General features: G+C 37.7%; 1 protein-coding gene across 6 annotated transcripts in view; it reads left to right on the top strand.

Moving 5' to 3' along the window:
• The window catches only part of MDFIC (MyoD family inhibitor domain containing), a 54,084-nt gene that overhangs the window by 11,029 nt on the left and 27,946 nt on the right, over positions 1-15,109 (top strand). For all 6 annotated transcript variants that reach the window (XM_067314975.1, XM_067314990.1, XM_067314965.1 and 3 more), the window contains one exon: positions 2,511-2,642. In XM_067314975.1, the coding sequence (XP_067171076.1) occupies positions 2,511-2,642 (132 nt within the window). The remainder of the gene's footprint in view (positions 1-2,510; positions 2,643-15,109) is intronic.

Here is a 15,109-nt window from a genome sequence, read left to right on the forward strand (position 1 = left end):
ATAAATAGATATAACATAAGGCCTACTCTTTATAAAGCCCCATATTATAGAATCTGCCATTAATTTAGTCTTTCTAGTGAGATATCAAATAAGCTGTTAATGTCAGTGGTGTAGGCTTTTGTTCTGGACATTGATGGGGAAGTCTTCAGATGAATTCAATAGATCAAAGACCAGATATTCAATTAATGTTAATTGTAGTAAATTTCCTATCAAGATTGTTTGGTATTCAATAGCCATATTGTTTTTCTTTTCAGTAGTGTACCTTCCCTTTTTGTTGTCAGTCATTGATATTGTTTATATGGTTTTGACAGATCATTTACCATATCCAGCTGGAATAATAGAAGTAAACGTCAGAAAATACACATACAACTTATTAAGCAAAAAAAGATACCGGACAGAAAAGAAGTAGAGGAATGAAAACTAAGTAGCTATAAATAATGATATTTGATTGCATTCTGCACATCTTCCAATTTATTAGGTAAAAATGTAATCTTAGAACACTGAGTGGCCAATAGTTTTAATATTAATCTTTCTTTACAGTTGTTCATTATTTGCTACATCAAATAGTAGGGCTCTGCAAAGTTATATCCTGTACAAGACAGTTGGGTAGAGTGGCTCTCCAGTATTGTACTACCAGTGCAGGGTTGATATCATTGTAATCTTAGTGTTGTTATTGTAGCAAAGTAATTGAAGAGTAGAATCTTTTAAATCTTTTAAAATAGTTCATTTAGGCTTAGCCTTTCTATATGAGAAGAAGACTGTGCAGTGCTTGGAGTTCTTTTATACTTGCTGTCTCCAGGATGCTACTTATTTTCATTCAGTCTATTTCAGGGCACTTTAAAACACATTTGCAACTAATTCCTGACTGCACAGACAAAATCATCACACTGTATTATAGCTGTATTTGTATCTGATAGATATCTGGTAGAAATAATTTGTGATTGACATCTGCCATAGGGTTTGGAAAATTTGGGGGTTTTTGGCTAGGATGAGAATATAGGTGAGATTAAATCGTATGGGGCAAGATGCAAAACTCATTGAAGTCAGTGTATGTCTTCCTGATTACTTCAGGAACTTAATGTCAATCCCAGTGAAACAGATGGGCTTGAGGAAGTGCTGACCAATTTGTTGAAGAAATGGGGATGTGAGGGAGAGCTGAGAGATAAGTACCGTGTAGGTAGCTTGGCCAGACATTTCAGAGGTGGAAATTAATAGAAGAACAGCAGTGCTTGAAGGCACATGCTACTATACATACGATATAGCATGCATTATTTTGAGTGATGTTCAATGGCTCAGTTTAATAGGGTGGATAACAAAGGCAGAAAGTTAGGATTTAAAATCAAACTGCTGTTAGTTACATAAAGAAACTAACCTTAGTGTGCCGCAGTAGCAGTAAGTGATTTCTCTGTGTTTCAAGACTGGAATCATTGCTTTAGCTGTGAATATGATATTATTACATTGTGATAAGTGGCTTAAAAACATGTTCTAGTTTGAAACAAGTAAATAGAGCTAACAGACTTTTCAACAATTGTTCATTTACTGTAGCTTAACTGTAAATATAAAATTTTATACATACATTCAAAAAATACTTCAGTCTAAAAATATTTGGTATTTTACAGATGCCTCAAATGTGAGATATAATTGATAATCATTGACAGCAAATAGTGAACAAAGTAATTCCAGATTTGGAAATGTTTTCTTGAATGCTAGTGGGAAAATCTTGTAGCAATCAGGAACAGAAAGATTTGTGTGTGTGTGAATTTCCCCATTAAAACAATAACAATAGCAAGAGTGAAAGCTGTCGCTTATCATCTTGGTTTGAGAAAATACAGGTCTGCTATGTTAACTGGAGAAACCATCAAAACAACAGGATCTGCTATCTTGTAAATCAGCTTAAGAATTCCTCAAACAACTTTACTGTGTAAACTTCCATGCATCTTGTATATACCTGGAGGGAGGAAATCATTTTTCCTTTCATCGTAGGCTACAAGTTGACTTTTATTCAAGAATGGCTTTTAAAAGACTTAATGAAAAAATAGGAAATTGTGTCATAATAAAGTTTTTATACTAATCAGATTTGAAGTCTTTAGTCATAAGTTGAATTGTAAATACAAGAGACGAGACTTGTGAAATTTCTATGGCTTTTATATGCCAGACACACCTACATGGGCAGAAAATAATGTTTTTTGTGTCTCAACAGATTCAAGTTTTTATATGAAAATGACGTGGAAAGTAAACATAAACTCATCAGTAACTTGTCATTATAAAAGTTGTGGGCATGTCTAAACATATAATCACTAAAAGACTTTCTTAAAGAGAAATTATTTTGATCAGGAGACAAAACAAATTTAAAATTGACTTTATTAGGAATTATTTCTAAGGAAAGTTTATAAGATGTTAATGCAAATTATATTTTATGTTCTCTAGTTTTTAACTTTAAAAGATGAGTTTTGCTCACATTAAGGAAAAATATGTCAGAAACTAATATTTTAAAATTTCTTTTGACTTAGAAAAATCCAACCAAGAGAATACTGCTGTAGGAGATAAAGATATAACACAGCCTTCCAATAACCAAAATATACAACCAGAGATACAGGAGCAGGCTGTCTGGGGAAATCACACTGATGGTGACCTCGTCAGAAGTAAGTATTTCCAGAACAGATTGTTGCTATTTAGGCTTGCTTTAGTAGTGTACCAGGATACTGCCAGTTGATTCAGTTAAATGCATGTCAAATGCATTGTGTTGCAACTATAATGCATGCCTACAGAGTTTCTTTCCTGGAATGACTCCTACTATCAGCATGTATCAGCAAAGAGTTGAAACAAAGGTGTGATATGAGTGTCTTCCTGCTGCAGCGTGTTCAAGAACTCTATAGCATTTACCTTTTAAAGCCCTAAGGTTATATTCTTTCCTTATTGTTCATAATGGGAAAGCAGAAGGCTGATGAACTGCACTGTGCTGCTGTGCTAGATATCATCATCTTAGATTTCTCAGGTTATGCTTTTAAGTAGCAGAGTAAAGTATGTTGAGAACAGTGAGGTGAAAGTTGATAAAGAGTTTTGAGTTATAAAGTAGCATAAGTGCTGGAAAACCTATGTAACAAAATATAGTCCTTTCACATACAAAATTAGAAGAATGTTGTAAGACACAGTTTTAACCTAAAGTGCTGTGGAATTATGTTTTTTAAAATTAGTTTTTACAAGTCAACAATCCTGGTTTATGTTTTGGATCTTTTAAAACGTAAAAAAAGTATGTAAGGTTATTCCCATTTTTCTACTGAATTGAAGAACATATGGTGCCGAAAAGATTGTCCACAATTGCAGTCTCCTAAGGCTAAAATACTTCTGTTAACCGCCAGAGCTAATGCTACTTTAACATTCTGTAAATATTTGGATGTTAGATGCTCAAGGGAGGGGCAGCATGAGAAACTGTTCGTTAATTATAGGGTGTATTCAGAAAGCAAATGGACTAAATGCTAAATGGTGCTTCAGCTTTCCCTCTGAGATCCTTGTCTGACCATGCACTCCAGGTTCAGTTTTTCTTTACACTGCATATCTACTATACCATACACAGCAGGCTAAATTCATATTTCTGAGCCTACTGTTGTCATAGTTGGTTATTCTCTTTGGAGTTATGGGGGTTTCTTTTTGCTTTTTTTTTGTGTGTCTTATCTGTATGATTGTGTCCCCTGAACTTTGTGTGAGCATTTGAATAGATCTTTCAAATCTTAGTTAATTCTTTTTTTCTAAATAATGAATCCCAGTAAATACTTTCTTATATCCTTAATTCATTGTATAGTTAGTCTAGAACCTGTACAGGAGAATTTAAATTTAGCAAAGCATCTGATAATTTAAAAATAATTCTTAATGTCCTATAAAAGGGGAGAATTGTCCTGAACAGTTTGAGAGTTTACTTACTCCTATTTGTCCCTGGCAAACCAAACAAGCTGTCTGTGCTTTTTTTTTGAGAAACGGCAAGGTGGGCATGTCATCTGCTACTTTTGGAGTGGCCTCTTTCTCATTCACTCTTCCTAGAGGCTTCCTCATTCCTAGACCTCTGGGAAAGCAGAATTATTTAGTAGCAGTTTTGCAGAGTGTCTGAACTATGGTGGAAATGACAAAATATAATAGGGTGGTGCTGTGGTTCCTCTAACCTGTTCACTGCAAGGACATACTCTAGCAGCTGAGCTGGGGAAGTGGGAGAAGAAAAGGTAAATTTTTTTCAATGTATGGTAGAAATTGCAGCAGATTTTGCAAGTTTCTAGCAGTAAGAGTGGTGTAAAGTAGCATGACAGTTATATGCAGTTATATGTCTCTGTGATGGGAAGGTTATCTATCTTTGAATTAACAAAGTGACAGGAAAAAGGGTAAAGATATGATAAAATCGGAGGTAGGTTGTAGTGCTGCACTGAATAAATGTGCTGCTGTGGGAGTTGGTAGCAGTTTTACCCTTCGCTCTGTTGAAAGCAGGCTTAGGTGAAAGCTGGGATAGTGGCTTTATTATGATATATGCTTGAGTAGCTGCTGTGATGCAGTCATCTCTTTGTTTCTATTTCATTGTTTCTTTTTTACCTTTAATATTCCTATTGCCAAATAAAATCTTCCAGAAAGAAGAAATGAAAATGGTAAAATTAAAGCAGCTTGTATTTTTGTCAGGTGTGGCCATGAGTAAAGTCTTTTTAAAACTGAGGAATAGTGTTTGGCTCAATTACAAATAACTCCTGCAATATGTAAAAGTTTGAATAACAGAACAAGTAGAACAAAGAGAACCTTGTTTATATCAAAGACTGTTTAGGTATTTCATCTTAAATAACAAGTACTGTAGCTCAGAATGACAGTGATTCAACCAAATCTATCACCCCACTAGACCAAAGTTCGCAGAATACTGCATATTAAAAGAAGTCTGAGATTAGAAGTAAACAGCATTTTGACTATTCAGGTTTATTTTAAAACTGTTTCTTTAAATTGCTTTAGACAGGGCACACTTTAATTTTCTTAAGTATTGACATCTATTTACCACTATCCTAATGATTCAATTTCTTTTTTTCCCGTACAGATTGCTTTCCACCCCCATAGTTGATGCATAGTCCATTTGTGCTAGCCTTAGCTTTCACTTTATAAATGTTTCCAGCTGTTAATTTCCTAGGTTTTCCTTGTTTGCAGCTGTTTTACCCTGCTGTTATATGGAAGTAAATTAATCAGTCAGTTTTATTGGCACACCAACAACGAAGTCCAGTGTTAGAGGCTCTGTAATGACTTCATTGTGTATGATTTCTCATTTGCACTTGTAAACTCAGTTTACCAGGCAACATCAATAAACTAAAACGCTGCAGCCATTTTCCACAGTAGGATGTTTTCAGTTCACCTTTACCGTGCAGTCCTTTTCTCAAGCTGCTTTTTTTAGTCTCTAGATGAGGAGATTTCCCCCAGATTCTCCCCCTTCCAACCTCCTTTGGAGTATCCTTCTTCCCAGAATGAAGACTTTCGTAATATCCCAGGGAAATGGCTAATCTTACGGGAAGCTCTTGCCAAGCAATTAATTGGTTCTGAAAAGAGCTTGAGTCATGGTAGATGAGGAGGTGAATATTAATTTTCAGAGCAACACTGTGCCTGAAAAGGTTACTGTAATCTTTGGACATATAAACAGGGGAGAGCTAAATAAGAGGAAAATGGTTGTATTACCTTTCTGTATTAACTGTTAATGCATTTGCGTAACTGTTACTGGAATACTGTGTTCAGCTGGAGAACAGTTAGGGATGAATCACAAATATCTCAGGAATCACTGAGTATTTGAAAACATGCCTTATTGTGAAAAAACTCATGTGGTTCAGTCTGTTTAGTGTTAACAAGGAGGAGGTTAGAGAGTGGCTTGCTTAGTCCCTAAGAAGCATGATACCATGAGGAACAGAAATTTGATAATTCTTAACTGTAGTGAACAAAGGGAGAACTTACAGCTAATGTCTGGAAACCGAAGCTAACATAAGACTAGAAATAAGGTGTACATTTTTAATAGCAAGAATATTTGAGAACATGAAGAACTGCCAACTGTTTGTTTTTCAGATGCGCTAGTTAGGCTTTACTCTTCAGAAATCTACCATAGCTATCCAGATTCTTGAATTTTAGCACCTGAGTAAGAGACATCCTCTTTTCTCTAAAGCTGTGATAATCTTAGTTTTTTTACCTCAGGTATATTTCAAGGCAGTAATGAGACCTATCCCTTTCCCCTCATAGATATGCACACATCCTTTGCATTTTATTTCAGTTGGTAGAGGTTCTGGTTTTAAAAAGAGCTTAGCCTTAGAATAGCTTCACTTGTTTTTCCTTCTTCAGTAGTGTATTTTAAATACCTGCAAGCACCTTCTGCTTATTTTCACTGTGTGATCTGGTGGCCTGTAATGGAGACATTCTGCTTCTGTTGTCACTCACCTTTGGCAAGTGAGAAAGACTGAACGTTTAAACATACAGCAGGGTAAGCTGTGGCTATGCTTCATTCCTGCAAAGTCAAAGGAGTTTTTGCTGTTCCACATTGCCACAAAGTCCTGTTTTGTTCTTTGGGAAAGCTTTTTTTTTAAGGTGAAATGGCTGTGAAGGTGGATTTCAGAATATTTAGGCTGAAGGTTTAGAGAGAGTTATCATTAGTGTGTGTTGTTATGTAGGGGAAGGAATGTTTAGGAGGTGGAAGAAAATGCCAGTGTCTTGAACACTATTTGCTTGTGAGGATTTAATCTCCTTTCTGGTTCTCAAGCAGGACCTTAGCTTTGTGATATTTAAGAAAACAAAAAACATCTACCATAGATTCAAATTGTCATGAATAATTGATTAATAATAATCCAATTCTCAAGATTAAATACCTAAAATATACCCACATTTTACGAATGGAAAGGTCATTGCTATCCATCATTTCCTAGCTTCAATTTCCTTTTTCTCCTCCATGAAACACCCTCCTGGTAAGAGTGTTCTTCAGAGAAGGGGATGCTTCGTTTGACTCTGCGGGTATTAAACAATTATGTTTGTTGTTGTATACCCTATTTTATTTAGTACATTCTTATTTATTGCTTTTTGTTGTAGTGAAATATAAAATTAGATGCTTTTTATCTTTTGTTTTATATATTTTCATGTTAATATTTTTACTTTATATGGCTATTTAATCAAAATGTTGTCTGCAGATTCCCTTTTCTTCTTGGCTAAGCAGTGAGTTGTTTTTTTTTTCCATAGTTTAAATGATGCCATTTGGGTTTGGGACTTTTTTTTGCTAATAACAAGAAGATGTTAAACTGTCTTTTTGTTTGGTCTTAATTCAAAATATCTTTTTCTGTATACCATATAGTGCACATTAATCTTACAGATATTGTGAATTCAGATGAATGTTTTTATTCTATTTAAAAAATAATGCAAGTACTAGAGATAACTTAAATGGTTCCTTTCAAAGTTAGAAGGTATAACACATACAGTCTTCTTTCAGTGTAACTCACTGTGTGGGCATAGAAATCTTGAAGAATTGATTAATGGAAATTATTCAAAATATCTTGCCGAGTCTAAAAGGTGTATTATTTTACTTAAAGCAGTGATTGCATAATGTTCCAAGTATACCCACTCCATCTGCCTGTGACAAAAAGTGTGGACCTATGAATGAATAAAATTTAGTCATTTCAATACTTAAACATTGAAATACAGGAATGGAATATTTGGTATTTAGATCTGTCTTTAAAGAAGATCAGTCTTTGAGGAATTTAGCCAGTAGAAGTAATAATGGAGATGTGAAGGACCTCCCAAAAAGCTCCTCCCCCAGGGAGATTTTCTAATCCTTTCTCCAGCAGACAAGTATCTTCTGTTTCTCCCATTAATGTGGGAGTTCTCTTACTATTCCGGTTCTCAAAGTCATTGCAAAACTGCTCCCGTACATACTGATTGTCCTGATGTTTTTTTAACCTTTTCATAACCAGTTGCAAGAATCCTGACAAAGCATGTAGTTTTGAAAACATTACTTGAAAAGACTGTGAATCAGCTAGTTCTTTTAGCACAACATAGGAGGTGAAATGTGATTTATTATAATAGTTTTCAGCCTTTGATTATTTAAACTGGAAGAAAGCTAGATAGTAAGTTGTACAGCATGTGCTACACAAAGTATTCATGCCACCCAAGATAAAGCGTCTCATGAATGTGGTTGTGAGAATTAAACCCTTTAGTAATGTTTTTGAATTTAGTCAATTTGAAAACAGGCCACTGTGTTGTGCAATTAGATTCCTAGTAGGGCCTGTGAAAGCCTCTTGAACCTAATCCTGCTGAAGATGCATCAGCTATAACTGAGGAGAATGAATAATGGTTCTCTTGCAATAAGCTAGTAAATACAAGAGAGAAATCATAAGTCACTACTATCAGGACACCAAGAGAACAATGATTTTCAGCATTCCAAATAAGTAAGTGAAGTTTGAATCTGGCGCATGCACATATGCGACTGGATCTTATGTTCACTGCTGTTCACCTGAGTCTTGGTAATTCAGCTGGAGTTATTTTGAGTCTTCCCCCCCCCCCCCCCCCCCCGCTTTTTACTGGACAATGAAGATGTGCTGTTCCTAGTATTTCTTTGGAAGGCTTTTGTAGAAAGATAGGCCATTTTTGCTCCTGAAAGTGTACCCATCTTTTCCCCATTTTGATTTCTCATAAGAATTTCTAGAATTAAAGTCTCTCAGCTGAGAAGATCTTACATCCAGAGAATTTCACACTTCATTGTTTCACAACTGTAGCATTTTCATTTAACCTTGTCCTGGGCAGAGGGGCTTTTTCTCAGATAGCCAGACCCTTACAATTACAATCTTTAACATTTAAGACTGAGTCTTCAGCATTAACATAAGTCTGTGGAATGAATGGGATCACAGAGTCACACAATAGTTGGGGTTGTATGGCACCTCTGGAGGTCATCTGGTCCAACCCCCTGCTCAAGCAGGGTCAGCTACAGCAGGCTGCCCAGGACCATGTCCAGTCAGGTTTGACTGTCTTGGAGGCTGGAGACTCCACAACCTCTTGGGCAACCTGTTTCAATATTCAACCACCCTCACAGTCAAGAAGAGTTTTCTTATATTCAGGTGTTATTTCCTGTGTTGCAGTTTGTGCCCACGCCTCTCGAATGCCTTTGAGTGCCATTGATGTGCTGTTAGTAGTCCCTTACTTATAAAGAGAGTTGCTGTGGGATTAGTATGTTTTATTTTCTATGGAATGTCTCCCCTTCGACCCTAGAAGAATGTTCTGAAGTGATGTTAATGATGGATTGCAGTGGCTGTCAGATGGGAGGAATTTGCAAACTGTATGGCTGACTCTGTGTGAGGAAAGAAACTTCTTGCTTTTGTTGTTACATATACAGAACAGTAGTTAAACTTCAGTGAGAACTTTAAACTGCACCAGATGACCATAAGATAGTTGCATGTATTCTACATATCACCAGTAGTCAGAATTACCTGGAGCCTTTCATTTACTGTTTTACCATTCTTCTGACTCTCAGAACATCATCTAAATTTATGGTCTGAGGCAGGGGAAGTTTGGATGACAGTAATCATCAGTACCAGACAAAGGTGAAATTCTTCAAGTAATGTAAAGATTACAGTGCTTGTTGTGTTTGAGCCTGAAGTAAATTGTATCTTAATTTCAGAATATTTTCCTTTGTTGTATTGGTACTGTCTCAGAATTAATGTGCTGGTATGCCTAGATGGGAAAGAATATTTATATTCTTTTCTTGATTAGTTTTGCGCATAGGGAAAGCTATACAATATTTTTGTAGTGGTTCCTTAAAGAGGAAGAGGAATAAAACTCTGACTGTCTTCTATGTAAAATATTATACTACAAAGCCAATGAGTCAGTGTGGTTTCAGTCTGCTATTTGTAGTAATAACGGTATTCAGTTGGCCATTTTTAGCAAAGAAAACACCAAATTACAAACTGTATGAAAGTATCATCATGCAAGTCTTACTTTTAGGAACCTGTTTTCTGGCAAAAAATGTCTTGAACTTAAATCATGGCAAAAATTCTGTTAGTCTTTCTCTCTTTAATTTCTCTTTTATTTGTGCTGTCCTGTATATGGAAAACTTGGAGTAAGTTTTGTATAGCTAAAGAGATAATACATACTGTTTGCATGTCAAAGTGGCCCTGATGGGAGGCACTCATGAGTGCTGAGGGAGCTGGCAGACATCATTGCTAGGCCACTCTCAATCATCTTTAAAGGACGTGGAGAACAGGAGAGGTGCCTGAGGCCTGAAGGAAAGCCAACATCACTCCAGTCTTCAGAAAGCGCAAGAAGGAGGACCCAGGGAACTACAGGCCAGTCAGCCTCACCTGCATCCCTGGAAAGGTGATGGAGCAGCTCATCCTGGAGGCCATCTCCAAGCATGTGGAGGAAAAGAAGGTGATCAGGAGTAGTCAGCATGGCTTCACCAAGGGGAAATCATGTTTAATCTGATAGTCTTCTGTGATGGGATGACTGGCTGCATAGATGAAGGGAGAGCAGTGGATGTTGTCTACCTTGACTTCAGCAAGGCTTTTGACACTGTCTCCCAGAACATCCTCATAGGCAAGCTCAGGAAGTGTGGGACAGAGGAGTAGACAATGAGGTGGATTGAGAACTGGCTGAATGGCAGAGCTCAGAGGGTTGTGATCAGTGGCACAGAGTCTAGTTGGAGGCCTGTAGCTAGCGGTGTCCCCCAGGGGTCAGTACTGGGTCCAGTCTTGTTCAACTTCTTCATCAATGACCTGGATGAAGGGACAGAGTGCACCCTCAGCAAGTCGGCCAACGATACAAAACTGGGAGGAGCGGCCGATACACCAGAGGGCTGTGCTGCCATTCAGAGAGACCTGGACAGGCTGGAGAGGTGGGTGGAGAGGAACCTCCTGAAGTTCAACAAAGGCAAGTGCAGGGTCCTGCACCTAGGCAGGAATAACCCCATGCACCAGTACAGGTTGGGGGTTGACCTGCTGGAAAGCAGCTCTGCAGAGAAGGACCTGGGAGTGCTGGTGGACACCAAGTTAAGCATGAGGCAGCAATGTGCCCTTGTGGCCAAGAAGGCCAATGGTCTCCTGGGGTGCATCAGGAAGAGTGTTGCCAGCAGGTCGAGGGAGGTGATCCTCCCCCTCTCCTCAGCCCTGGTGAGGCCCCATCTGGAGTACTGCGTCCAGTTCTGGGCTCCCCAGTACAAGAGGGATGTGGCACTACTGGAGCAAGTCCAGCGAAGGGCTACAAAGATGATGAGGGGACTGGAGCATCTCTCTTATGAGGAAAGACTGAGAGAGCTGGGCATGTTTAGCCTGGAGAAGAGAAGGCTGAGAGGGGATCTTATTAATGTGTACAAGTATCTGAAGGGAGGGTGTCAAGAGGATGGGACCAGACTCTTTTCAGTGGTGCCCAGTGATAGGACAGATGGCAACGGGCACAAACTGAAACAGGAAGTTCCATCTGAACATGAGGAAAAACTTTTTCACTGTGAAGGTGACTGAGCACTGGAACAGGTTCCCAGAGAGACTGTGGAGTCTCCTTCTCTGGAGATATTCAAAACACGCCTGGAGGCGATCCTGTGCAACGTGCTCTAGGTGACCCTGCTTGAGCAGGGGGGTTGGGCTAGATGATCTCCAGAGGTCCCTTCCAACCTCAACCAGTCTGTGATTCAGTGAAAATAATTACATTAATTCTTGAAAATTCAGAGAGCCAAAATCGCTTCTTTTGAATTTTGTGCTTACTGATTAAAAAAAGGAAAGATTTGAGGGGCTTAAGGCTGCATCAGAAGTCTTATCTAAGTAATTGTGGTTAGACATTTTTCTTCTTTAAATAGCTATCCAGAGGAAAGAAGGGTCAGAAAACTAGTTATTTATTCTGCATTCTGGTATTATCTGCAGTGTGAAAGGAGCCACAAATACCTTTCCTTGCCCTTTACAAAAATACTTTCAGGGAAAACATGGGGCCTGTGACCTATTTGTGTGTTGTTGTTTTTTTTATTTAATTTCTTCATGACTCAAACCCAAAGGATTCCTTTTAAAAAACATTCAAATGTCAAATAGCTGTGGTCACTCAGGCTATTTCTAATATCAATCTTGTTAACTCATTGTATTGATGAGTTAGGCCTCCAGAAATGAGCCTTGGTTGAAGAGAACGATGCTTAGAAATACTTGCCACCGCTAACTACTCTTAAATGAAATGTATTCTTCTAGCATGTAAAACATATATTTTTGTATGGAAACTGTTCAGGAAATTTGTGCTGATGAAATATAAACTAACATCATTCTAACAAAATGGTTTTCAAATTGTAAGTTTTCTGTCTGAATACATGAAAATTAGAGACCAAACTTTATATTAAAACCTACACTCCTCAAATTCTATGCAGTACCTTGATTATAATATTTTTACTTTTAATCTGAAGCTATAAATATTATGACACTTTTAAAAAGAAAATTGTAAGATTTAGTAATGCTAATATTAATTACAGTAGAAATTTCAAGTAAGAGACTATTTCCTGATGCAGAGGTTGCTCAAGTTTAAGGGAGTTTTATTGATTTATTAGACTCAAGGTTGTATAATGTTTGCATAAAATGTTATAGAGTTTGCTTTTGACACAAGTCAAGTAGAGCAGACTGTTAGGCAAGCCTTTCAAATATGTGGCCTCTGAGTCAAAGTTGACCTTCACGGCAAGTTTTTGCCCCCGAAAGACAACACACGTCATTTGTCCATTCCACAGCTGAGCAGGGGCAAGGTTGCCTCCAAGCCTGGGTTGTTACAAAATAGAGTGTGCTCCTTCAGCAGGGAGACCACTGAGCCGCTTGGAGGGCATGTGCCTTTTCCTGTGTCTCTTCTTCATTAGGACAAACAGCTATTTTAATTGCATTCTATAAGTTGCAAGTTAAAATAAAATTCGTACTTCAGGAGAAAAACGATGAAAAACAATGGGAGAATACACTGACCAAATTTGGCATGAAAGCAGCGCTAAACCAGAAACCAGAGATGAAGGAACATCTTGTAGATCTGTACAAGAAATACAGGAAATTAGTGGACAATACTCCTTTTGCTTGAATTTCAAAATGATGGAAACTTGTAAGTCATGGTGAGAAGATTTGGGGATGTGGGATCAGCCTACCTGGAATTTTTTGCTTGAATGATCAAATTGAGTTTTTTGTAGAAGTCATATAACAAATACCCACGTGGTAAGGCAGAATATGGAGGTAAGTCTCGGTAATGCATGTGTAGTTTTCCTATATGCAATTTAATAATGTATACCAGCTCATTTAACAATTTAGCATTTCCTAGCTATTCCCTTTGTAACTATGATTTTCTTATGAAATACTTCTCTACCTAAATACTGTGTATCAATGTTTGTATTTTTAAAGCATGTAACAAAGACAAACTCAAGCTAAACCTGCTCAGTATCCTCTTTCCCATATTTAATTTTGTAAAGGAAAATGAGATAGAAATGACTGACCCATCCCTATTACAGTTACTGTCTCCAGCCCATTTTTATGTTCTGTTTACATAATTTTCTTTAGCTCCCCCCACCTCCTTTTTTTTTTTTTTTGATTTGACAATTCTTTTCCCTGTTTCTCCATGTCTTTCTCTATTGCGATTACATAATTGTAAGCAATGACAGGAAGGTTGTGCTTAGAGGGTGACTGGAAATTCTTTTAAAGTGCTTCAGTATAAAAGCTTGTTCAGTATATTACCTGTTCAATATGTTGTTACCAACAACATTTAATCTGTTTTGTAAGTAGCAGTGAACCTTCCTATTAGAATGACTGATTTGACTATAGGGGAATTAATAGTAAATGAAAAATTATGAAAAGCTACTGTGCATTCAGTTAGAAAAACTTAAACATTGCAACGCATTACGAAAGCTTCTGAAGTCATGTGAGATTCAAATTTTCATAAAAGAAACAACAAAATAACTTGGTCTTAGTCTTTGTAGCTACTGACAAAAGATTAAAGACTCAAAATTGAGAATGCCAATACAAAAAAAAAAATTTAAAAATAAAATTGTTCATGCTTTTGAGTAATTTGGGTTGGCAGTACTGCACTGTGCAGAAACCAGGAATTTTGTCTGAATTAACATAGCACAAATTAAATATAAGGTGTGACGGGCGAGTGAAGAGTTAACAGGACTGAAGTTTGTCAGTTGATATGCAGAAGAACTGATAGCACCAGAGCTGATGTGCGCAAAGCTGTTGAACAGAGGACTTAATAGGACTAAAGTGGACTAAAGTCGTCTACCAACCGATATGCGCAAGGACTGATACACGCAAGGCTGCGGAATGGAATGATTAACAAGACTGAAGAAGTCTGCCACCTGGAATCTGCATGGACCCCCAGGGAGGGAAGAAGCAATACGGAGGTGTTGTGGTCTTGCCTCGCTAGCAGGGTCCTCCCAAGCAGACAAACAGACAGTCCTGTGATTGTGAAACTCGCAAAAAGTCAGCAAAAGCAGTGTTTGCCCAGAGCCCCAGCCGTATAAAAAGAGGCTTGGGAGCTAGGAGAGTTTGAGCAGGGACGGGAACATGACCTGACCATCCTCTCCGGCTGGACCGTGAGTATCCCCCCCCCCCCTCCTCCCCTTTTCCTGGGACGCTGGGTTAAGGTAACTCCTCGAGGTTGAGAGTCCTCTCACTAGGAGAGTGAACAAGAAAGCTTTCAAGTAGGGATAAGCAGTCCTTCCAATTAATAACGCAGTAATCGACGGTTTCGGGTTATCCTTTCTAAATTAGTAACTGATGGTTTTGTGTTATCCTTTCTAAATTAGTAATCGCATTGTTTTAATGGATGTTACTAATCCAAGAACTTGTGTGAGGAAATAAACATCTTTTTTATTATTATTATATTACTGTCTCAGTCGTTGCTATTGAACCTTCATAGCATGACAGCATGACAGGTGGTATGGAGGTGTTTCCGTTGTGAGTTGTTAATTCCACCAGCCTAAGAAAATAGTATGGCACAATAAAGTGAAACTGATTATGCTGAAGGAACAGTATAAAATAAGGATGTTGAAATTAATTCCAAATGGCAAACTATGGCAGCAGTGCAAATAAAATGGCAGATGGCACGAAGCTTTAGTAAAGTGGATAAGGAAGTATCAAAAACGGTTCAGTTCTTTTTT

The sequence above is a fragment of the Apteryx mantelli genome, chromosome 1 (genome assembly GCF_036417845.1).
Source record: "Apteryx mantelli isolate bAptMan1 chromosome 1, bAptMan1.hap1, whole genome shotgun sequence".
NCBI lineage: Eukaryota > Metazoa > Chordata > Aves > Apterygiformes > Apterygidae > Apteryx > Apteryx mantelli.